Raw genomic sequence first — 26,623 nt, 5'->3', positions numbered from 1 at the left:
AATGTGGTATCCTATAAGAATATTGTATTTAAGAATCGGGGTTGTCCTCAGAAATTCAGTAAAGTATGGGGACCCTGCTGTTCATCTATGCAGCTCCTAGATTTTTCGATACACTTAACGCAATATTAGGATGTATATGGTACTGTTTATGTATTTGAATGTCTTATTGACCTTCATGTATACTGATGTTCTTTGAACTTCTCTGATGATTCGTTCAATAAAACGAGTTTAAAAAAATGAGAAGAAATGAGAAGACAGAAGCAGTAATAAACCTCTTCTGTCTTCGCGTCAGGGTCCTTGACTGTCGCTGACACGCAGGACCTGACCTGCTCCTGATAGAGAGCAGGAGCTGTAATCCTGCATCACACATGTACAGTGCTTGGTTGTTACCAGCGTATATAATATTTTTCTTGCTTGATTACAGTAAAGTGACATTTAGAAGAGAATGTAGGAATCTCATGAATGTTTTCCTTTCCTTTTTGAGAAGACTCTGACTTAGCTAAAATCCTTAGCCATGTTTTAAGGCTCTATAATGGGTAGGACGTTGACTTACAGGGTAGCCACCTGCAATGACTTTAGACATTGTTCTTCCTGGTGGAGAAAGAGTTGTTAAAATATGAATGCAGAAAGAATAACTGAAATTATCATCTTGGATTTACCTGCAGTTAAAATGTTTTTTATTTTATGTTTTTCCTTTTTTTGCTTATGATAGCTGATTTATTACAGCAAATGTCTTTTTGGCAGCTGCTGAATTCTGTGTCGTAAACGTGTGGTATTCGGCTAGGTAACATATTACAAGAGTTTATTAGACAGAAGCTGCATGCCTTCAGTGGCCATATGACTTGCTAAACAGTAACCGGCATGTTTCTGCCGTGTCCCCAAATATCCCTTTATGCGCACACCCTGTATCTGTGATTTGGGAATATTGGCTACCAGTTCCCTGCAAACAGAAGGTCAGTTCAGTTTATGAGAAAACTTTGATGAAGGGGAAAAATAAGATTATACTTGGCTCTATGAGCCATGAATTGTATAATGGATACCCCCCTCCTGCTTGTTTTGTTCAAAAATTAAAACAGATGCCCAGACGTAAAAATCTTCCAAACCCTATGTTTTAACCTTTCCACAACTGACCATCAGAGTGACGGCCAGTTCTAATAACCTGCGGTGATATTGCATTACAAGGTTATTTTCAAAGCCTCCTATAAACAAGAAAACGTAATATCCTCTATCTAAAGATGACCTTACACATTAGATATAAGTAATCATTGAACTAATAGGCCTCCATACACATTAGTGTATTGTCTGCCGAACCCCGCGCGAGCATCGGGTTTGGCCGACAGTCTGATGTGTGTGGGGAGCTCCTGACTCTCCCTAGACAGAAGATGTAGGGGAGAGAAGGATCGGGCAAAGTGAATATTTTCGCCGGATCCTTTTGCTCTTCCAGGAGATAAGCTGCCACCAGTGGCTTTCTCCTGTCTCCCCATTGAATACACATGCATGCTCGGCCAAACCGAACGTGACGGATGAATGTATGGAGGATTTAGGAGAGAGGTGTTGGCCGAACGATTGTTCACCAAAAGCTATTGAATGTGTATGGCAGCCTTAACAATCGTCTGGTGAATGATTTTTCACAGATGCAGCCGTTAACATATTAGTCCATGCTGAGTAAATGTTCCGTGACACTCGGTGAAGAAGGAATTTCTTTGAATGAAAGATCTTTCATCCTAGTAATGGCCAAAAATTTCAAATACGAGGGGCGTAGCTATAGGGGGAAGCGGCTGCTTTGGGGCCCAAACTCAGAAGGGGCCCACCCAGGATGAGGGCTAAAAGATTTTGTCAGGGGGCCCCCTCAACAATATTTTAATTATACAATGACAATATACACTGCATGTCCCCAAAAAAAAATTAAGATTCTCAATGGGGTTAAGGTCTGGACACCGTGGTGGCCAATCTATGTGTGAAAATGATGTCTCATGCTCCTTGAACCACTCTTTCACAATTTGAGCCCGATGAATCCTGGCATTGTCATCTTGGAATATGCCTGTGCCATCAGGGAAGAAAAAATCGTTTGGAATAACCTGGTCATTCAGTATGTTCAGGTAGTCAGCTGACCTTATTCTTGGAGCACATACTGTTGCTGAACCTAGACCTGACCAACTGCAGCAACCCCAGATCATAGCACTGCCCCCACAGGCTTGTACAGTGGGCACTAGGCATGATGGGTGCCTCACTTCATCTGCCTCTCTTATTACCCTGATGCGCCCATCACATTGGAACAGGGTAAATCTGGACTTATCAGACCACATGACCTTCTTCCAATGCTCCAGAGTCCAATCTTTATGCTCCCTAGCAAATTGAAGCCTTTTTTGCTGGTTTGCCTCACTGATTAGTGGTTTTCTTACAGCTACACAGCTGTTCAGTCCCAATCCCTTGAGTTCCGTTCGCATTGTGCGTGTGGAAATGCTCTTCCTTTCACTATTAAACATAGCCCTGAGTTCTACTGTTGATTTTGCCAAACGTTTAAGTGATTGCCCGATCACAATTTATTCAGGATTGTCTTTTTCTGGCCGCATTTCTTCCTCGATGGGTCCCCACTATCCTTTCAGTTTTTAATTATGCGTTGGACAGTTCTTAACCCAATTTTAGTAGTTTCTGCAATCTCCTTAGATGTTTTCTCTGCTTGATGCATGCCAATGATCTGACCCTTCTCAAACAGGCTAACATCTTTTCCACGACCACAAGATGTCTTTCGATATGTTTGTAAAAGTAATGAGAAGCAACTCATTGCACCAGTTGGGGTTAAATAACTTGTTGCCAGCTAAAAGATAATCGCCCATGCAGTAATTATCCAATAGGAGGCTCATAACTATTTGCTTTTTTTTTTTGGGGGGGGGGGGGGGGGGGGGAGAGTGGGGTTTGAGAAGACGTTTCCGAGGGATGGGGGGGTGTTGCCTGTTCAAAAAGTTGCTGTTGTGCTCAGTGATTTCTAGTTACGCCACTGGCTGATGGTCCGTCATATTTCAGCAAAAACAGTCATTTGTTAAAGGGAACCTGTCACCCAAAAATCGCCTATTAAGCTGTTTACAGTACCTTATAGTGCTGTATAGTCGTTTCCTGATGCACTTTTTGTTAGTTTTGCAGCATGTATGCTCAGTCAGAAATCGATGTTTTATTCAGCTGCTGCCCCGTGCTTCAAGTCAGGCTTGAAGTCACGGGGGCAGCGGCCTCGGCGTCTTACATGGCCCTCTCCCCGCCCCCTGCCTCTGTGACTGACAGCCGAAATCCGATTCCGGGACCGCGCTCAACGGCCGCATGCGCAGTAAAGGGCGGCAGGAGCGCGGTCCCGGCTGCCGCGCGTACTACGCGCCGTCTTACTTTCGCCGCACTGCGCATGCGCCCGACATCCTGTATCAAACGCGCCCGCGCCCAGATGCCGGGCGCGGGCGCGTTTGATACAGGATGTCGGGCGCATGCGCAGTGCGGCGAAAGTAAGACGGCGCGTAGTACGCGCGGCAGCCGGGACCGCGCTCCTGCCGCCCTTTACTGCGCATGCGGCCGTTGAGCGCGGTCCCGGAATCGGATTTCGGCTGTCAGTCACAGAGGCAGGGGGCGGGGAGAGGGCCATGTAAGACGCCGAGGCCGCTGCCCCCGTGACTTCAAGCCTGACTTGAAGCACGGGGCAGCAGCTGAATAAAACATCGATTTCTGACTGAGCATACATGCTGCAAAACTAACAAAAAGTGCATCAGGAAACGACTATACAGCACTATAAGGTACTGTAAACAGCTTAATAGGTGATTTTTGGGTGACAGGTTCCCTTTAAATTTTACCCTACAAATGATTGTTTTGGTTGAAATTGTCCGTAACTGCATGCAGTATAGTAGAATTCATGAATGCCAGCAGTTGTGCATTACACGTTAGATTTACTTAGACTTGTTAACTATTTTTTTTTGTCTCCTTCTATCCTATCCTAAAACAGCAGTTTTATTTATCAGGACCCCTATACCATACTTAATACAGCATCATGGGTGGGTTGCTGTGTTATACACTGTGGACCAGCCACCTTAGTACTAACAAGTAACAGACTAATTATAAATCCTAATAAATTCTAGTTTATGCAGTGCCTTACGCAGTGTTCATTGGAGTGCTAATGGGTTATTTGTGTCTACATATTTCTATACATAAATATACAGTTGTTTGTATGTAGTATTATTTTATATATATATATATATATATATATATATATATATATATATATATATATAAGCTGTTTTTGTTTACTCTATTAAATTTGAAAAATCTAAGAAAAACGAGCAGTCATGTGATCAAGAACTGGAAGAAAAGGTATGACAGATTGGATATCAGCTATACAAAATCAGCCGTTTATGGTGCTCAGTTTTAGAATAATATAACAATGAAAAATAGCTTCATCCAGACATACTTGATAAATAATACATGTAAGCTTACCTATTGAAGACCAAAAAAAGATTCCTGCTTATAGGCAGGAGAGTACTTTTCTTGCATAAACTCTCCTATCCAGGAAGGAGGAGAAGAGAGTAGAAAAAGAGTATAGAGAGAAAAGATTAGTTAAAGGCTATGTATACCACCAGGGGAATTTTTTTTTATTATTGCATTTTACTCATTTTGGGCTAAAAATTATCATTTTCAGTTGGTCTTTATTAAAAATGTTCAGCCGTTTGAGGTACAGGGGTTAAAAATCAGTCTACTTGCAAGCTGTCACTTTCTGTATTCTTTGAATACAGTCATCTTATCTCTGATCTCCTGACCTCATAAACACTTATTTAAATGGGTTTTCCTCAGGCTAGGTCATCAGTATCTGATCAGTGGGAGTCTGAAGAAACCTGGGCCCCCGCCGTTCCTCTGAGAAGGCAGCGGCGCTCACAATAGCGGTACGGCCTTCTCTGCTTTTCCTAGGCCAAGTAATAACACGTTCATGTGTCACGTGGCTTAGGAGCAGCTCGGCACCATTTAAGTGAGTACCAAGCAGAAAAAAGCCCTGTGTGCAATACTTTTTTTTTCTGTCTAAAAAGAAAAAACAGATCTCAGATGGAAATGGCTAAAACTGATGCAAAATGTGCATAATGGATTTGTTTAGGGTTTTTCTGTTCTGACTGATCAGAGGAACAGGAAATTAAACAGTGATGTGAATCCAGCCTTAGTATGTCCAGCCTTGAACACTTCAGTAATTTATTTTGGGTATAAACAGCCAAGCCAGTAGTGTCTTTGGGGCTGTATAAAGCAGAATGTCGTGGATGCAATAATCGAGTCAGAGCTTGAGCACATTTATTTGCATTCTCATTTACATAGGTCTGAAAGCTGTTTAGGGTGTCTTCGTGAGCTTCCCCCCCCCCCCCCCCCCCCTCTCCCTCTTTTAGCTGATCTCAGACTAGGGACATTTTAACTAGGGTTTTCAGGAGTGAAAGATTGCTTATGGGTCTTATGTAGATCTCCTAATTTTAGCAACTGCTGTATGTGCCCTGCTTTCTCTTGTTTCAGTCTAGCACCCTTCTGGATCAATATACTGCTTATCACACATTTTAGGGCTGCCCACTGCAGAGGAGGAGCGGTTGGGTCAGAGGTGTGATTATCTATGAAATCTTTAATAGCTCATTCTATCGTGCCATGACACGAAGTGTCCTAATACAATCTGTGTCTCAGCCATCTATTATGTAGTGCATTCTTTGCCAAAGCGAGCAATAAACGTGGGGTTAGTCATCTGCCTAAGGATGAGTCAAATGATATTTCTGGCACCAAGTTTAAATTCCCTCCCAGAAACATTACACCTTCCATAAAGCAATCTGTTTGAGCTAGTATATTTGCAAGCGACTTTCCTTGATTGGCGTTCGTAAGATTAATATTCCAGATAGTATACATCCTCTCAAGGATTTACAGTTTCATAAACCTCCCTTCGGGACAGACAATATTGTGCCTATGAAGAAACCAGTAATATGCATTAGCTTTATAGGTATAGAAAACCACAATTTTCAACATGGTAGATCTGTAGCCTGGAGGTAAGTGTTCTGCCTTCTATACATACAGGGTCCCAAGTTCAAATCCCAAAAGAGACTTTCTAATTTATTTATTTATTCTCCCTCATTTAAGCCATAGTAAAAGTGAAAATCTTGTATGTATGGCAAAATGGCCTGATACATGTAATGCTGTACTTGCTAGGTGGTAAGTACTGTATGATATAGTATGACACAGCTTTAGGATGAATTTTACTTCTGTCCGGATACTACTACATAATACTTCCCCTATCTAGTTCAAGATGTGTTTCTCAGTGTAAAGGCAATGTCTGAGCCACAGTTGAGTGTCACAGACATGAGAAGCATTAATGCATCTGCTGCTTCTGCCCTCACCATGCTTGATATCTAGCCCTGTCAGTCAATGGGAGGAGTGTGCAAGTGTGTTACAAAAGCAGTGCTCCAAGGACTCGGTGCAGCCCCCTGGTGTTACAAAAGCAGTGCTCCAAGGACTCGGTGCAGCCCCCTGGTGTTCAAATGTGCTCATTTGCATATCAATAAAAAGACAGATATTTCTGCAGCTGTTTAACATACAGGACATCATCAAGACTTCTACTATCTATAAGAAGGCCCTTTGACGTGCATATGGTTAAGTATTGCAAACAGTAAGCGTGACTTTCCTAGTCTGTTGTATGAAGTCAACTTGTGCACAATCCCAAAGCACTCCCAGAGGGTTGCCCCCCAGGATTCTTCAGGTGAAGCACAATATAACGGCATGAACATTAAGAGCACAAATTAAACAGCAGGTGTACATAAGGAGTAGCACACATATTGAAATATACATATACTTTGAAAGGTGACATCAGTCATCTGTAGTTCTGTAACTCTACCTCATGTTGGATTCTTGGCCGTAGTAATGGTGTCTTGCGATGCAGAAGTCCTGGGTCTTTTAACTGAGAAGTAGGAAGGGAGAGGAGGCATGGGGCTCCACACCGGAAGTATAATGACAGGCAACTCAAGGATGCCAGGGAAATCCAGGAGGTCTGCTGGTGTCTGCAATTTGAAACGTTGTCCATTGCAACAATCCACCAATTGGAAGGGAAAACCTAATGTTAATGGAATGTCTTCCTCTCGAAGAAGGCTCAATAGAGGTTGTAGAGCTCTGCACTGCACTATAATGGAGCAGGAAAGATTTAGTAAAATAGACATTCTCTCAAAGTCAATGACAGGAAGGTTGTAGTTCTTTTGTATGATTCCTTTTTTCCACGGAATAGTAATGGAGGCAACAAATAACATCTCTTGGTTTGGGTGATGCAAGAGTATGGGCTCTGTTAATATCAATCTCTTCAAATATAGGCTGGTCTAGAATAAGATCTTCTCACAATTTTTATGGTCCAAAAAGAGAGCTAGGATAGCCCTACGGAAGCTATATTTGCCGGTAGATAGGGGGGGGGGGGGTACGCATACAACTTATCCTTTAAGACTTCTAAATATATGTCTCTATGGTCACATCCAGAATTCGAAGTGGGAAACACTAATAAAATGTTCCAGCACTGGAGGCAGAAGGGTATTGAAACTGTGCAGCACTTATTACATGTTCAAGGGCAGGCATGAAATGCAGTATTATCAAATAATGCACTTTTGTAAGTCCAGGCTAAAAGGGGTTTCTTCAGAATGTAAAGTAAATGGGTTTGATACATTACTCAAACAGATAGGAAATAAATGGTCACTATCCGATATCTATCAGCAACTTAGAGATAGGGGCAATGATAAAATGGCTGCTACAATTAGTGGAGGGTGGGGTAAACTATTGGTAAGCCAAGACTGGAGAGAAAGGATAATGACGGGATGGATTAGGATAAGGAAAGCAGTAATATGTGAGAAATGGAGGGAAACTCAACTGAAACTAATGCACAGAGCACTATACGCTTTCAACAGGAACAGTACATGTAATACAGAGTCCAGGATAAATAAATGTCCAAAATGTGATCTCTTAAGGGCGGATTTGGACCATGGGATGTGGTTATGCCCCAAAACACAACAGTATTGGGAATGGCTGCTGTCATGGATTAAAGACACATGGCATATTGGCTTGCCACGTGAGCCAGATGTGCTACTATTTCACGTGTTTCCGGACACAATCCAAGTACCCAAACTGATAGATGGGGTGTTGCTGGTAGCATTGAAATGCTTATTGCAAAAATGGCTGGAGCCACAGATACCCACAAGTACAGAATTTCTCAGTCTAATTAGGCATTTCCTATTAATGGACCAATTGGACGCGGAGTCCAATAAAAACAGGGGTGCAGCACCTTTTTTGAATAAATGGTTGAAATTTATTGCCAAACATTTATCAACAGATGAAGTACAAGCTCTCATGAGTAATTTTAAGCATACTGAATGGTACTTACAGAAAGATATTAGAGGAACTCTAGGAAAATTTGAAAGTTTCATAAGTGTGTAGAAAGAGGTAAAGGGGGTATATATTTAATTATAGTATGCATTTCCTAGTTGCTCCTTATATGGGCAAGGTAACAATAGTATAAGGGAGGAGTTACATCCAGACGGTATGGGGTGGGAGGAGGGAAAGGGGTTGTTGGCTTGTTCATTATTCATTTTGCAGACTCTATTCTTCTAACTTTGTCATTTTCAATGTACAAGCTTTTGTAAAATTGGAATAGGTGATATCAATGCTCTAAAATTGATACTTGGTACATATGGAATGTATGCATCATCACTTATGTATTTCTGCCTTAAATGATTATACTTGTCTGCAGAAATGAAATAAAATGTTTTGGAAAAAAAAAAATATAGGCTGGTCTAAGATCTTGCTAAATAGATCTTACAGTGTGGGTATCAAGTCAGCTGATTTAGTGGCTTCTGTGAAGCCTCTGATCTGTCTATTGTGGTTCTCAGTATCATCCTGAAGACGCTCAAACTGACTTGTGTACATGTTGTGAACCTCCACTACCGCTGCTATAACTTCCATCTTAGCAGGGGTGTCATGATAAGATCTTCCACCTGCAGATTCACTTTTAAGGCATTCCTTTCCTAATTACAAGAGTTCTCTAGCCTTTCAAAAAAGTTCTCAAAATTTTTTTTTTGTTCAGTAGGCAGGAGTTTCATGTGTTCCTTCCAGTCCCATTTGTCCTCTACAGAAGTGTGTGAGGCCATTTCTCCAAGCTCCAGAAGATGGCAGCTGCTGCTTGATGTTGCATTGCAGTATGAGGGTTAGGTGCTCTGGGATAGATAACTGCACTGCTGATTGTGTTATGGACACCGCAAATGTGGAGATGCCAGTCTCGTTCCTTCCCCTGACAGACCTGCAGTCTCTTCTAGAGAGAAGGGAGCAACATGCGGGTTGCGCCCTGCAGTCACTGGCTCAAGTATGGCCTCCACACTGAATAAGGGATAAGTACTGCTCTACCCTGATGAGGGGCCCATCACATTGGAGCCAGCAAAAGACCACTTTCTTGTTCTTACCATTGGATCTAGAAGGCAGTAGACGGTGAATAGTTAGCCAGTGTGTGCTTACTCTATGCTCAGCACAAGCCCCCCTGTACATAGTAATTTATATTCAGTTCTGGTAAAAATAAAGAAATGTACCAGTCAGACAGCAACTTTAAAAATCTTTTATGTTTTTCTACAAGACGGGGCTTTTTAAAAACTTGTTCTAGCAGGTCACCTCTTGGGTAGTTCTACCAGTGGAATGGCCAACTGGCTACAACAACTTTCCAAGAAGAAAACCATAGAATAGAACTAATTATTTTTAACAACGCTTCTGTCATAACTCTGAATTTTGCATAAGGATTGCACCTAGTTTTGGAGAAGTTTCACATGATCATGTTTGGTCCAGGATCCACAATCCACGGTTGACTCATTGCTTAGTGCTATTGCCTTGTGTAGCCCTGGAATCATAGGATGGAATTTGACCAGGAGAAACATTGGCTTGGAGATTTATGTTCTTCTGTTTTGTAGGCTTTTTGTTCCCTCAGTCCACACATACTGAGAGGTGATTTGGCTCCCAATTAAATGTGTGTTTCCTTTTAGATTTTGAATCTAATTGTGGCAGGGACTGATGTGAGCAGATACAGTACAGACCAAAAGTTTGGACACACCTTCTCATTCAAAGAGTTTTTTTTATTTTCATGACTATGAAAATTGTAGATTCACACTGAAGGCATAAAAACTATGAATTAACACATGTGGAATTATATACATAACAAAAAAGTGTGAAACAACTGAAAATCTGTCATATTCTAGGTTCTTCAAAGTAGCCACCTTTTGCTTTGATTACTGCTTTGCACACTCTTGGCATTCTCTTGATGAGCTTCAAGAGGTAGTCACCTGAAATGGTCTTCCAACAGTCTTGAAGGAGTTCCCAGAGATGCTTAGCACTTGTTGGCCCTTTTGCCTTCACTCTGCGGTCCAGCTCATTCCAAACCATCTCGATTGGGTTCAGGTCCAGTTACTGTGGAGGCCAGGTCATCTGGCGCAGCACCCCATCACTCTCCTTCATGGTCAAATAGCCCTTATACAGCCTGGAGGTGTGTTTGGGGTCATTGTCCTGTTGAAAAATTAATGATGGTCCAACTAAACGCAAACCGGATGGAATAGCATGCCGCTGCAAGATGCTGTGGTAGCCATGCTGGTTGAGTATGCCTTCAATTTTGAATGAATCCCCGACAGTGTCACCAGCAAAGCACCCCCACACCATCACACCTCCTCCATGCTTCACGGTGGGAACCAGGCATGTAGAGTCCATCCGTTCACCTTTTCTGCGTCGCACAAAGACACGGTGGTTGGAACCAAAGATCTCAAATTTGGACTCATCAGACCAAAGCACAGATTTCCACTGGTCTAATGTCCATTCCTTGTGTTCTTTAGCCCAAACAAGTCTCTTCTGCTTGTTGCCTGTCCTTAGCAGTGGTTTCCTAGCAGATATTCTACCATGAAGGCCTGATTCACACAGTCTCCTCTTAACAGTTGTTCTAGAGATGTGTCTGCTGCTAGAACTCTGTGTGGCATTGACCTGGTCTCTAATCTGAGCTGCTGTTAACCTGTGATTTCTGAGGCTGGTGACTCGGATGAACTTATCCTCCGCAGCAGAGGTGACTCTTGGTCTTCCTTTCCTGGGGCGGTCCGCATGTGAGCCAGTTTCTTTGTAGCGCTTGATGGTTTTTGTGACTGCACTTGGGGACACTTTCAAAGTTTTCCCAATTTTTCGGACTGACTGACCTTCATTAATTAAAGTAATGATGGCCACTCATTTTTCTTTACTTAGCTGCCTTTTTCTTGCCATAATACAAATTCTAACAGTCTATTCAGTAGGACTATCAGCTGTGTATCCACCTGACTTCTCCACAACGCAACTGATGGTCCCAACCCCATTTATAAGGCAAGAAATCCCACTTATTAAACCTGACAGGGCACACCTGTGAAGTGAAAACCATTTCAGGTGACTACCTCTTGAAGCTCATCAAGAGAATGCCAAGAGTGTGCAAAGCAGTAATCAAAGCAAAAGGTGGCTACTTTGAAGAACCTAGAATATGACATATTTTCAGTTGTTTCACACTTTTTTGTTATGTATATAATTCCACATGTGTTAATTCATAGTTTTGATGCCTTCAGTGTGAATCTACAATTTTCATAGTTATGAAAATAAAGAATGAGAAGGTGTGTCCAAACTTGTGGTCTGTACTGTACATCCTTGACAGTACAGTGGAATATGTTGATGCTATTGATACAATGAGGAATATAGTTTTGCATAATTGGGTATACTGTATGCGGATGCAAACCCATTGACTTGAATGAGTCTGTGATCCGCAAGATTCAGCCTATTTTTCTTGCAGTGCGGAAGCACGGAGTGAAATCCCACAGAAGCGATCTGTAGTGTTCCGTTTTGTGTCTCTGCACCGATCCATGACTTGCTGATTGCGGACCCATTCAAGTGGGCGCACGCGGCCGGTTCCTGTATATTGCGGACCGCAATACGGGCTCGGGCCGCACACGTTCATGTGCATGAGCCCTAAATCCTAACTGATCTATAGTGGTGTCAGTGCCTTGTCTGCAGGTACCTTTTTCTGTGCATGCAACCGTCTGTCTTCTGTTGCCTTAAGTTTTTCTACAAATGTTTTTGTTATGCTGCTTTCAGTGTGAACGGATAGTTGAGGAGTATGAAGATGAACTAATAGAATTCTTCTCTCGTGAAACCGATAATGTAAAAGACAAACTCTGCAGTAAACGAACAGGTAATGTATTCCCTGCTATAATGCATTATTTTGTCCTGTAAATCGTCCTACTTTATTGGGTAATAGATTTGTCATTACTCTCTTCTTTCTGCACCAGTATTACTTCTAGTGTCACAGAGATGACGCTCTCAGGGCCAATGGTAACACAATTGCAGTTTCTTTGTAAAAAAAAAAAAAAAAAAGAGGTGGCTCTCTCACTGTACCACTTCTGGAATGGTGCACTACCCCTCAGCACTCCCAAATGCTGTTGTGTAGATTGAGTGGAAAAAACTTGGATTGGGGGTCACTCAATATTGGGCAAACACACAATAATTTTGTATCCACATAAACTTTATAGGTTTAAAAATTCATAAACACGCTACGATATTACATATAAAACATGTCATAAAAATACAATTAAAATAACATTGGGTAATAAAAATGGCACATATATACCGCACTCTATATCGCAATATCCCACTAGTAACTGCAACTAGCGCAGGTGGCAAGTCTGTATAGTTGGGTTTATAGAAAATCAGAGCTGCAAATGTTCATTAACTGCAAATGTTCATTAATTCTTCCGTATACTGTGTATATATAGTGAGAGAAGTGGTTATTCAATTGTACATTACCAAACCATCATCGTTTGATCTTTCGCTGAGTATACTGTTTGTTCGGTCCCCCGAGAAGGTGAAGTCTCCCGTTCCTCTGTGCAGAACGCAGCGATATTGCAACAATTCTTTGTTGTAAACTTCCAGGACCTTATGTGGCGTCCCACGTGGTCTTCTGCTTGGTCATGTGCTGCTGACGTCTTTTCGGCGGGGATTCAAATCACCTGTATTCAAATAGTCGTGGATTCTAACGTGATCGCTATTCCAGTATTAAATAGTACACGTCAAAATTCGTAATGTGGAGCGCTCCTGATAGTCCCTCACTGTTATCACCAAACGCGTTTCGGGGTAAATGGACCCCTTTTATCAGTGGTTTGAACAGTGGAGGTGAAATCTCCTCTTTTTTTATAGTGTCCATGATTAACACATGTGGGTTGGAACATGGGTTGAACTCTGGGTTGGGCCAGTGAGGGCTATCTTAAAAACCCAGGAAATCGGTTCCAAAAGTTGGGACATGTTCTATTGGAGCTGATTCGTATGTCATAAACACTTATATTTATAAATTCAATGCTTTAATTTGCATTTCATGCGGTATACTATGCTTTAAGTTAATATATAGGATCTAAGAACCAGAAAAACGCATGTGCGGTTTCTGTGCGTTTTCAATGCGTTTTTTCCGGAATGAGTTAAAATGGATCAAAAAATACAATTTGATACATATAAAGTTAAAATACTAGCTGAACAATGTACATAAACATATCAAAAATCGTATTTGGACTCGTATACACTATAGTCATCAGTGTTATGAAGGAGTGTTGCACTAGGAACTTGTAGCTTCAATAACTTTTGGCTTCAATATATATCCAACTATTTATATTAAAGCCAAAAGTCATTGAAGCTACAAGTTACTGTGCAACATTCCACGACTATTTGAATACAGGTGATTTGAATCCCTGCCGAAAAGACGGCAGCAGCACATGACCAAGCAGTAGACCATGTGGGACGCCACGTAAGGTCCTGGAAGGTCACAACAAAGAATTGTTGCAATATCGCTGCGCTCTGCACAGAGGAACGGGAGACTTCACCTTCTCGGGGGACCGAACAAACAGTATACTCAGCGAATGATCAAACGGACGGTGGATGAAGGTTTGGTAATGTACAATTGAATAACCACTTCTCTCACTATATATACACAGTATACAGAAGAATTAAAGAACATTTGCAGTTTCTTTGTGTTTGCAAGGAAACAACAGTGGACAGTCCCGCATAAACCTCAGTAAATACATTCCTTTGTCCTTTATAATTAGAGGGTAAACCATACAGTGCCGTTCTAGATATATTTTGCTTTGTGTCATCTTGACTCAGGCTGTTAGGAGAAAACCTTAAAGGGGTTCTGCAGTTCGTTTAAACTGGTGATCTATCCTCTAGATCAGTGATGGCGAACCTTTTAGAGACCGATTGCCCAAATTGCAGCCCAAAACCCACTTATTTATCGCAAAGTGCCAACACAGCAATTTAACCTGAATACTACATTCCAATATAGTATATCTTCCATGTACTTTATCATGTAGCTATAATAACCTACCTGCATTCAATGCGCTGCCTGTGCCGTTCATAGTGCGTGATGAATGGCAGGAAATGTCTAAGGCTATTGGTACACCATAGATTTTTCCAGGGTGCGGGTGCCCACAGAGAGGGCTTTGAGTGCCACCTCTGGCACCCGTGCCATAGGTTCGCCACCACTGCTCTAGATGGATCATCTGATCGGCGGGGGTCCGACACCCGGGGGAGGGGGGGGGGGGGATAGCTGTCGCCCGAAACGATCATTTAGCGAACATTTGTCTAAAGTGTATAGCCTACTTTATTGTACAGACATTCTAAAAAAAAAAATGGCATTGTTTAACAATGTTGTAAAAAGTTGTACTGGCCATTATTAAGAGATTAATGTAAGAGAGGGATGTTTGCCAGCACTGCGCCTGATGAGTAATTTCTACACTCCTTTTTTTTCCTCCCTGCAGATTTGTGTGACCACGCTGTGCACATACCACATGATGAACTTTGACCTGCTGCTTCTTCCTTGTAGATGGTCCATAAAGCTTCACTAAGGAACAAGGATAATCTAATGTGAATGGGGGGCTTAGTACATTTTGTTTCTTAAATATTTTTTTTTTTACATTAAAAGTAAAATGACTTTTGAATATATGTTGTGTGCCTTTTATTTAGTGTTTAATTTTCCTCCATAGTACATAAGATTGGTCTGGAAATATTAGGTAGTAGTATTCTTAGCTGATTGAGGAGGGCGTCCCAACAAGGAATGCCCCTTTAAATAAACAAGCTTACTGGGACTATATATATATATATATATATATATATATATATATATATATATATACACACACACAAAAGAAAACAAAGTGGCAGCACTGTCCCTGATATAGACAGAAGGGTGCAACTGGTCCAATATGGATATAAGCCAATCCAAATAGATAAAAAATGGGCAGCACTCCAGAAGGTAAAAATGCAAAAAAATGATTTATTTACCCAGAAAGGACATGCAACGTTTCGGCTCTATACAGGAGCCCTCCTCAAGCAGTGTGTACAGACAAAGTGCTAAGTATATATAGCATTGTGCTAGATCATATCAATTTACAAAACATATGTGTTCAATTCATAGCAATTAAAAACCAATTTGATAAAAAAAATACAATACATACACCTGATAATAAAGTGTAACACAGACAATCAATAATTCATGATCATGTTATAAATATCCAAATGACAAAGTGCACTCATAATTCTATAGTGATAGAAATTCATACATGAACCTATAATTAATGTTCATATCATTAGCGGTGCCAACTGTGATCAATAATAAAACTTGGTCAGTACTTTCCTCTCCATCACTCCGCTGATGCCGCCATCTCCACTACGCTCACACAGGCTGCAGGCTCTTCCACTTGGATCCCAACCGGATGTCTTCCCTTCTCTTCCTGTTCAGCTGCATAATAGTAAATGCAACTGAACAGGAAGAAAAGGACACACGTCCAGCAGAGACCTGAACGGAAGAGCCTGCAGCCTCAGTAAGTGCAGCGGAGGTAGCGGCATCCACAGAGTGATGGAGAGGAGAGTACTAACTAAACAAACTGTCTTCCTCCCACAGGTTAGAAGAAACGGGTTTCTAAAAAGCCCAGGGAACTTCTTTAAGCTGACAGCTTAATCAAACTGCTGTAAAGGAACCAGTAGCAACCAACTGGATTCCACCATAGCAAGCAATCAGATTCCAGAAGCTGATTGGTTGCTATGGGCAACTAAGGGTACTGTCACACTAGAGTTATTCTTTTCCGGCATAGAGTTTCATCCTAGGGGCTCAATGCCGGAAAAGAACTGATCAGTTTTATCCCCATGCATTCTGAATGTAGAGCAATCCGTTCAGGATGTCTTCAGTTCAGCCTTTTTGCCTTTTCAGGACTGAGATAATACTGCAGCATGCTACGGTTTTATCTCAGTCCAAAATTCCAGAACACTTGCCGGAATAATCCTGCATTTTTTCCCTTTGAAATGCATTGGGTCCGGATCTGGCAAAACGGATCCGGCATTGCGGTCTGCACATGCTCAGACTGCAAAAATGTGGGGAAAAAATGTCGGATACGTTTTTCCGGATGACACCAGAGAGACGGATCCGGCATTTCAATGCATTTGTCATAAAGATCAGGATCCTGATCCGACTGACAAATGCCATCAGTTTGACAGATCCGGCGGGCAGTTCCGGCGACAAAGCTCCTTTACACCAGTTTTGATAAGAAATGTAATAAACTGGTTCTGTAGAATCTGTGGGCGTATTATTTCGCCCTGTGGAGAGTGCCTGGTATATGTAAGAAGTCTTTATAGATTCTGCAGAAATGTTTGTTTTTAATGTTCTGAACAAGCACTTAAAGGGAACTGTCACCTAGAGAATGCATGTGAACCCGCCAGAAGTACCTCAGAGTAGCCCGCAGTGTGATACTAATCATACTTTCCATGCTGCATGAGGTCAGAAAACGATCTTTTATCCTCCGTCCGCGATAATTTGCATGTCAGCTTGAAGTCAAGGGGGCAGCGACCTCCTTGCTTCAAGTCAAGGTAACCACACCCCCTCTTGCCTTTGAGTGACAGCCCGCAATTCGGCTTCGCTTTCCCAAGTCTCGCGCATGTGCAGTGCCCTCTGTTTTACTGCGCGATCCCATGTCAGGGCAGGGAAAGGGGGTGGGGCGCGCTTGACTTAGGGTCCATTCACACGTCCGTTGTTTCTTTCCTGATCTGTTCCGTTTTTTGCGGAACAGATCTGGACCAGTTCTGTACCCATTCATTTTCAATTGAAAATGAATGGGTACAGAACTGGTCCAGATCTGTTCCGCAAAAAACGGAATAGATTAGGAAAGAAACAACGGACGTGTGAATGGACCCTAAAGGCGAGAAAACCGCTGCCCCCTTGACTTCAGACTTTTGCTGTATTGCACAGAAAAGACAGAGACCTTTTATAAACATGCTACAGGCTGCAATAAGCTACTGCTGGCGGTTAAATATGCATTTTCTAGGTGACAGGTTCTCTTTAAAGGGAACCTGTCACCGGGATTTTGGGTATAGAGCTGAGGACATGGGTTGCTAGATGGCCACTAGCACATCCGCAATACCCAGTCCCCATAGCTCTGTGTGCTTTTATTGTGTAAAAACAACGATTTGATACATATGCAAATTAACATAAAAGATTCATATCTTACTTGTGTGACCAGAGAAGAGTCATATTTTCAAGCTCTGACTCATCTCAGGTTCATTTGCATATGGATCAAATCTATTTTTATACACAATAAAAGCACACAGCGCTATGGGGACTGGGTATTGCGGAGGTGCTAGCGGCCATCTAGTAACCCATGTCCTCAGCTCTATACCCAAAATACCGGTGACAGGTTCCCTTTAAAAGACATCTGTCAGCAGATTTGTATCTATGACACTGGCTGACCTGTTACATGTGCGTCCCATGTTCATATGTGCCCGCATTGCTGAGAAAAATTATGTTTTCATATATGTAAATGAGCCTCTAGGAGCAACGGGGGTGTTGCCGTTACACCTAGAGGCTCTTCTCTCTCTCTGCAACTGCCGAGCCCTCTGCACTTTGACAGGACCAGGCAGACAAGATGACGTTTACACTGCCTGGTCTTGTCAAAGTGCAGAGGGCTCGGCAGTTGCAGAGAGAGAGGAGCCTCTAGGTGTAACGGCAACACCCCTGTTGCTCCTAGAGGCTCATTTACATATATTAAAAGTTCATTTTTCTCAGCAATGTGGACACATATGAGTATGGGGCCAACACAGATGCCTTCAGCTGCCAAGCGCACATGTAACAGGTCAGCCATAGGTACAAATCTGCTGACCCCATGTATGTCTGTCTGATGTACGGAAAAAGGAGCAGTATGTATTCACGGCTGACATTTAATTGCTATTTGTACACCCGTTGCTACTCCTTTTGTCTGGGAATGAACAGTTTAACCAACGCTACATGTCACTCACCTACTTGTATAACTTAATCCCCATAGAATCTTTTCAATGCTAAAATACCTGCTTTGTTCCCCTGTCTTATGTATACACACTACTAGAACGCTGTCCTGAAGGTAAATATAAGCTACAGCCATTGTTTGATGTAGGATCACAATGCTGTGTCATGGAGATCGGACTCTGTACTATTCAAGGCGAAACATTCACTATGACCCCTAAACCAGTCTTCTGGCATAAAATAAGGCACAAACGGCAGGTTTGCCACTTTTTAAACACTATTACTCCTAAACTTTGAAGTAAATGGAGTTTCTACGCCACTTTCCAAAAAAGGGGGGCATGGTGTGGACAGGGACATCAGTTTTCTGGAGTGAATGACAATCTACTCCAACTTTGTGCTGGCGGAGATTTCATTGTAGATGCATAGACTGCGGAGGATCCACTTAAAGGGGTTGTGCAAGAATAGAGGTTTGGGGGTTAGTGAAGATGACTTACCTGCTTTCCGCTCCTTCATCTCTCGGCCTGTGATGCTCTTCTAGACTCCAGCAATGTCAACATCCGGCCACAGTGGCGTCAGGCTCCCCTTGTGACCATTTGTCATGATGCCACCTGAAGCCTGTGATTGGCTACGGTGATGTCAAACCGGATGTTGACATCACTTTACTGAAGCCCAGTGGAGCATTGCAGGCCAGGAGAATAAGGAGCCAGCGTCAGGAGGCAGGTAAGGCTACTTTCACACTGGCGTTTCTGGGTCCGCTTGTGAGATCCGTTCAGGGATCTCACAAGCGGCCCAAAACGGATCAGTTCAGCCCCAATGCATTCTGAATGGAAAAGGTCTCCTTTTGGTCTCCTTTGCGCCTGTATTCTGCTTTTGCTAACGATGTAAGTCAATGGGGACAGATCTGTTTTCACTGACACAATATGGTGCAATTGAAAACTGATCTGTCCCCCATTGACTTTCAGAGTAAGTCAAGACGGATTCGTCCTTTTTTATTTTTATGGAACGGATCGGTTCTGAATGGATACAAGCGTTTGCATTGTCTGTGCGGATACAAGACGGATCCGCACCGAAGGCAGCCTAAGTCATCTTCCCTTTGCAGGTACAGCAGAATGGGGGGGGGGGGGGGTACACCCCCCCCCCCCCCCCCCATTCTGCTGTACCTGCAAAGGGAAGATGACTGATTTCCTGTCGCCCATGACAGCACCACCGGAGAGAAGGATCCGCCCCCACTGAGACAGGAAACCTGCAGAACAAAAAGGGCGGACACTCTCCTCCCCTTCATTGTGGTTTCCCGTCACTGGTGGGAAGCCTGCAGCATGGAATCAACAGATCCCTCTCTCTGGTGGCGCGCCGCTACTGACCTGCGGTCCCTGGTAAGGCTGGCGGCATCGAGGTGCGCTAAGGGCTGAGCAGAGGCACAGCTGAGCTCCGGAGGGGGCATTCAGTGGAAAGCCGGCACCTTCATGGAGCTGCCGCGAAGTTTGAACGCCTGTCACCAGGGGGAGGAAGAGGAGGGGCTATGGCAGTGAGAAGCCGGGTAGCGCTCCTGCGGTCATGTGACCGGCGTGAACATCGGCAATGACGTCATCTTCATGCGCCCTATGAGAGGAGCGCGAATTTCTTTAGCCGGCGTCCGTTTGCGACCTGATTGATCCCGTCTGCATCATGGAGGAAGACAAGCTTTCTGAGGAGCCTGCTGGGGGGGGGGGGTGGGGGGGAGACAGTGTTTCCCTGTGGAAGATACTGAGAAGCTTTTAAAGGCCGTTCGCTCAACTATGGGCATAGAAGAGACCCGGGAGCTCCGTTTTTTTCAGGACATCATGTTCGGGGGGGTTAGAGGCCAGACAACATGGTACCTTTCCAGTACACAAGACTGTGGCAGCTTTGATTAAAGGAGAGTGGAAGAAACCTAATAAAAAAAGTGTTTATATCCAAAAATCTCAAACGCAAATATCCCTTTAAAGACGAGGACTCTGCCACCTGGGATAAGGCTCCCCGTATTGATGTGGCCATTTCCAAAGTCTCAAGGAAAACGGCCCTGCCATTTGAGGATACCGGCATATTGAAAGATCCTCTGGATAAAAAGGAAGATGCTTTTCTTAAAGGAGCTTGGGAGGCATCAACTTCATCTTTTAGGCCCAGTATAGCCTCCACCTGTACTGCCCGATCCTTAATTGTTTGGCTGTCTGAGCTAGAATCTTAGCTAAAAAACAGGAGTCCCCGTGAGGAGATACTGGCCTCCCTCCCTGCGATTAAAAAAGCAGCCGACTTTTTGGCAGATGCTTCTGCTGACTCGGTCAGACTGGCCGCTAAATCAGCAGCCTTATCCAATTCAGCTCTGAGAGCGCTTTGGATAAAAAATTGGAGCAGCGATACTGCCTTCAAGACAAAGCTCTGCGGAGTGCCGTGTGAGGGGGAGTACCTCTTTGGTCCTAGTTTAGATGACCTCCTGGATAAGACGGCTGACAAAAAGAGAAAGTTTCCCGGTTTTCAGAGCTCTTTCCCCAGTAAAAGCAGATTTAGTCGCCCCTTTCGTCCCTTTAAAGGAAACCAGGAACAAGATAGAAAGCCTAGAGAAGACCGGTTTAGGGGTCAAAGAAAGAACAGGAATTTTTTCTTTAGTCAGCCCTCCTCAGATAAAAGGAAGTCAGACCAACAATGAGGCCAGCACTCCGGTAGGAGGCAGACTGAAGAATTTCGCATTAGAATAGAGAAAAATTTCATTAAGCCCTTGGGTGCTCGATACCATATCCAGAGGCCTAAATCTGGAATTCCTTCAGTCTCCTCCTGCCAGATTCTTACCCACCGTAGATCCTTGTTCCGTGCGGGGAAGATCCATCATGAAAAAGAGGTGTTGAAATTAATAGAAAAATCTGTTTTAATCCCGGTATTAGAAGAAGAAAGAGGAAAAGGATTCTATTCACCACTATTTCTTGTCAAAAAACCAGACGGTTCCTGGAGAACCATCATAAATCTAAAGAAACTAAACCTCTTTCTTCAACCGAAGAAATTCAAGATGGAAACGATAAAATCAGCTATCAATCTCTTATACCCTCAGTGCTTTATGGCAGTTCTCGACCTAAAAGACGCGTACTACCACGTCCCCATTGCTGTAGAACATCAGAAGTTCCTAAGGGTGGCAGTTTTCTTAGACAGTCAACTTCGACATTTTCAATACCAGGCTCTCCCTTTCGGACTTTCCATGGCTCCGAGAGTATTCACAAAGTTGGTGGCAGAGATGGCGGCCCACATAAGGGAAAGGGATATTCTTTTTATCCCTTACCTAGACGACTTCTTAATCATAGGTCAGTCAGAAGAGGCTTGCAGTCTAGCAGTTCTAGAGGTCCGCACCATCTTAGGGAAGTTGGGTTGGATGATAAACGAAGAGAAATCAAGATCCCGTCCAGTAAAGAAACAGGTGTTCCTGGGCTTGATTTTGGACTCTTCTCTCCAGAAATGTTTTTTGCCTATAGAGAAGGTACAGATCGTCCAAAGCAAGATCACAAGCCTAACCCAAAGACCAGTGACATCTATAAGGAAGGCGATGTCAGTCCTGGGCTCCCTCACGTCCTGTATCCCGGCAGTAAGGTGGGCACAGTTTCATTCCAGGGCCTTACAGTGGGAGATTCTGGCCAGTTGGGAGAAGAGCAAGTCACTGGACGCCAGTTTGGAAGTCTCATCCCAGACTATCCAGGAATTAGCCTGGTGGCTAGTAAAGGAAAATCTCACACAGGGGACCCCGTGGAAGATAGACAGCTTGGTTTGCCTGACTACGGACACAAGTCCTTGGGGGTGGGGGGCCCACATTCAAGGTTCATCCTGTCAGGGCCGTTGGAACCCCCTTCAGAGAAGTCAGTCCTCAAATCTAAAGGAGCTGATGGGGGTAGGCCTAGCTATGAGGAATTCACTTTAAAAAATAAAAGGAAGAAATTTAAGAATTCTTTCAGACAACAGGACTGTAGTATCCTATTTAAACAAACAAGGAGGAACAAGATGCAGAGCCCTTATGGAGGAAGCTTTCTCTATTTTGGAGCTAGCAGAGAGAACGTGTACCTCGATTTCAGCTGTTCACATAAGGGGTGTGGAGAACAAACAAGCCGATTTCCTGAGCCGTCATACCCTGTCTCAGGGGGAGTGGTCTCTGAATCCGTTAATCTTCCAGAAAATTGTAGATCTTTGGGGCCTTCCGGAAATCGACTTGTTTGCTACCCATTCAAACAAGAAAGTACCGAAGTTTTTTTCTCTAAATCAGTCGGGATCCCCTTGTGGGATGGATGCTCTGTCCCAGGAGTGGAAGTTTCGCCTGGCTTACGCCTTCCCCCCTTTTCCCCTGATTCCCCGGGTTTTGAGGAAAATTCGGGAAGAGAAGGCCAGGGTAATACTAATAGCACCCTTTTGGCCCAGGAGGGCCTGGTTCACGGGGCTCAGGACCATGTCGGTCTCCGATCCTTGGGTTCTTCCTTCGGTCCGGGGGCTTCTAAGCCAGGGACTAGTGATACATCCAGCCGTGGAAAACCTACACTTAACGGCCTGGAATTTGAGAGGTGGTTACTAAAAAAGGAAGGGTTTTCTGATGCCCTAGTCTCTACCCTGCTAAAGAGCAAGAAAGAGGTCACTGTAGGAATTTATAACAGAATCTGGCATAAATTTCTAGACTTCGCCCAGATCCAATTAGGGGACATCCCTGCAGTAGCCCCTTTACATACTATCCTGGAATTTCTCCAGAAGGGGCTAGAGCTAGGCCTAGCAGTCAGCACTCTAAAAGTTCAGGTCTCAGCTCTATCAGCCTTGTTTAACCAGAACTTAGCTGGGAGTCCGTGGGTATCCAGATTTTTTAGGGCTGTAGATAGAACCTCCCTAGTTTCAGTTCCTAGGCCTCCTCCCTGGAGTTTAGAGGTGGTGCTTAAAGCCTTTTCGGAGTCTCCCTTTGAGCCTATTGATTCCTCCACTATTAAACACCTGACCTTTAAACTGGCCATATTAATAGCCTTGACCTCTGCCCGCAGGATTAGCGAGATTCAGGCCATCTCCATAAACCCTCCGTACACCTTAATATTAGAGGACAAGGTCATCATTCGTCCTGACCCGGCTTTCCTCCCAAAAGTCGTCACCAAATTTCACCGTTCTCAGGAGATTATTCTTCCTACCCTTTTCCAGAATCCTTCCACTGAGGAAGAAAAGTCTCTCCATTGTCTAGCTGTCAGAAGAGCTCTTTTAGCTTATCTATCCTCTACATCTGCCTGGCGGAAGTCTTCTTCACTGTTCCTTCAGTTTCAGGGAGTGAATAAGGGTTCGGCTGCCTCTAAGTGTTCCATCGCCGATGGATCGTTGCTGCTATTTCCTTATCTTATCTGTCCTCTGGTCTGTCCCCTCCTGTTGGGTTAAGGGCTCACTCGACCAGAGCGGTTGCAGCATCTTGGGCAGAGAGGTCCTCGGTTCCAATCGAGAAAATTTGCAAGGCAGCCACTTGGTCTTCACCCTCTACCTTTTTTAAACATTATAGGTTGGACCTAAATTTTTCTGGGGATTCTTCCTTTGGTGAAGGGGTCCTTCTTTCTACCTCCCACCCTTAGAGTTTCCTCTAGTAAGTCTCCGGTGGTGCTGTCATGGGCGACAGGAAAAAATGTTATTACTTACCGGTAATTTTATTTTACGGAACCCATGACAGCACCGCGGCTTTCCCTCCCTATGTGTCCTTCCTTCTGCACGGGTGTAAAAAAAAAAAAGTTATTTACATGTCTAATATATGTTGGCGGCCTTCCTCCGATACTTGGAAAACTCACTGAAGGGGAGGAGAGTGTCCGCCCTTTTTGTTCTGCAGGTTTCCTGTCTCGTGGGGGCAGATCCTTCTCTCCGGTGGTGCTGTCATGGGCTCCGTAAAATAAAATTACCGGTAAGTAATAAAAATTTTCTCCCTAGCAGTCATGTTGATATTTAAAGGGGTTTTCCCTCCATGAGAACCTATCCCCATACAAAAGTACTCTGGAGACATGTATTGCCATGACAAATCATTATGTGATGTTACATATGGTGTTGAAGGGGTTTTCCCACCATGAGAACTTATGGGGATCCAACTGGTGAGCCCCCCGGCGATCACAATGAGTTGCTGCTATGAATGAAGCAGCAGTAACGCATACATGCTGCCGTTCCATATAACTGTGGGATTGCTGAAGGGAAGCCGAGTATATCTCCAGCAGTCCCACAGAGATGAGTGGAGTGGGAGGATGCATGCGTTAGGCTGAGTTCACATCATCTGCATGCAGGACTTTTGTCTCCGCTTCAAAAATCTTCCTCTGACCGGAATCCTAACGGACCCCATTATAGTCGATGGGGTCCATAGGCTCCATTCATCCCAGTTATGTGCTAAATCCGTCCTTTCCGTTCTGCTCCTATAAGCAGAAGAACGGAAAGGCTGAACGCTCCTTTCACTCCGACACTCACTTGTGTAGGAATCGCATTCTTTTCACTGCGGTTGGACCCCACTGTTCGGATACTTATCCTCTATCATGTGGCTGGGGATAAATTCCTATGGTAGGACAACCCCTTTCATGCCATTATCTGTTGCTTAAACATCACATGATGATTTGTCATGGCAATACATGGCTCCAGGCACTGTTGGATTTTCCTGTATGACACATTTCAGGGCATGTTTGCTATGTGAATCGCCTCTAGAAATTTAAACCAGTGCATCTAATATAACTACGCAGAGTTAACCCCTTAAGGACCCTGCCATTTTTAGCAAATCTGACATATGTCACTTTATGTGGTAATAACTTTAAAACGCTTTTACATATCCAGGCCATTCTAAGAATGTTTTCTCGTCACATATTGTACTTCAAGACAGTGGTAAAATGGAGTAAAAATAAATAAATACAAAATTTACCCCCCAAAAATTGAAAAATTTGCAAATTTCCTAATTTCTATTTCTCTACATTTATAATAGTAATACCTCCCAAAATAGTTATTACTTTACATTCCCCATATATCTACTTCATGTTTGGATCATTTTGAAAATGACATTTTATTTTTTGGGGCTGTTAGAAGGCTTAGAAGTAAATCTTTTTTCATGACCAGTTCAGTTATGAAGTCACGTTGTGGGGCTTACATATTAGAAACCACCCATAAATCACCCCATTTTAGAAACTACACCCCTAAAGCTATTCAAAGCTGATTTTACAAACCTTTTTAACCCTTTAGGTACCCCACTAGAATTTTATAAAAATGGGAATAAAATGTCACAATTTATTTTTTTTTAGCAGATTTTACATTTTTATCAATTTTTTCTGCAACACATCAAGGGTTAACAGCCAAACAAAACTCAAAAATGTATTACAGTTTACAGAAACACCCCATATGTGCTCAAAAACTGATGTATGGGCGCACAGCAGGCTTCAGAATGGAAGGCACACCATATGGTTTTTGGAGAGCGGATTTAGCTGGAATGGTAATTGGGAGCTTTGTCGCATATGAAGACACCCAGAGGTGGCCCTACAGTGGAAACCCCCAAAAAGTCACCCCATTCCGGAAACAACATCCCTCAAGGAATATTTCAAGGTGTGTAGTGAGCACTTTGACCTATCAGGCGTTTCATAGAATTAGGAAACGCTTGTCTGTGAAAATAAAACATTTATTTTTCCAGAAAAAGTTGCTTTACACCCACATTTTTCACTTTCACAAGGGGTAACAGGACAAAATGCACCCCACATTTTGTTCCCCATTCCCCCCCGAATATGCCAACATGCCATATGTGCTCAAAAATTATGTATGGGCGCATGGCAGGGCTCTAGAGTCAAACCGCTAAATATTGATTTTGCTGTCCTGAATTGGCAGACATGGATTTTAGGTGCCATGTCGCATTTAAAAAAATTCCTGTGGTCCCCAGAAATGAACAATCCCAAGAAGTGACCCCATTTCGGAAAGAGCACCCCCGTACGAACATTATATGTGGTGGAAAGGGTACTTTTTAGCAAACAGGTGTCTCACTGAAGGCAGAATTACTTGAGAGAAGCATTTCAAAGCACGCATTTGTAAAAATGAAAAATTACTACCAGACCCCAATGTTTCACTTTCACAGGGGGTTGAAAGAAAAAATTCACCTCAGTATATGTTCCCCATTTTCTCCCAATTTTATAAACACCCCATATGTGCTTGTAGCCTGCTGTATTGGCGCATAGCAGGCCTCAAGAGGCAAAGTGCAAAATATGTTTTTTGCAGGTCTGAATTGGCAGACATGGATTTTAGCTGCCATGTCGCATTGAAAAAATTTCCTGAGGT

General features: G+C 43.3%; 1 protein-coding gene across 1 annotated transcript in view; it reads left to right on the top strand.

Moving 5' to 3' along the window:
- Positions 1-15,025, top strand: part of CNPY2 (canopy FGF signaling regulator 2) — a 30,234-nt gene extending 15,209 nt beyond the window's left edge. The window contains 2 exon segments of the mRNA XM_044286011.1: positions 12,139-12,235; positions 14,844-15,025. Coding sequence (XP_044141946.1) covers positions 12,139-12,235; positions 14,844-14,887 — 141 coding nt within the window. The 3' untranslated portion in view covers positions 14,888-15,025.
- Positions 15,026-26,623: the final 11,598 nt, after the last annotated feature.

The sequence above is a fragment of the Bufo gargarizans genome, chromosome 3 (genome assembly GCF_014858855.1).
Source record: "Bufo gargarizans isolate SCDJY-AF-19 chromosome 3, ASM1485885v1, whole genome shotgun sequence".
NCBI classification, from domain to species: Eukaryota; Metazoa; Chordata; class Amphibia; order Anura; family Bufonidae; genus Bufo; species Bufo gargarizans.
Note: the sequence above shows the minus strand (reverse complement) of the source record. Positions and strands in the feature narration are given on the sequence as shown.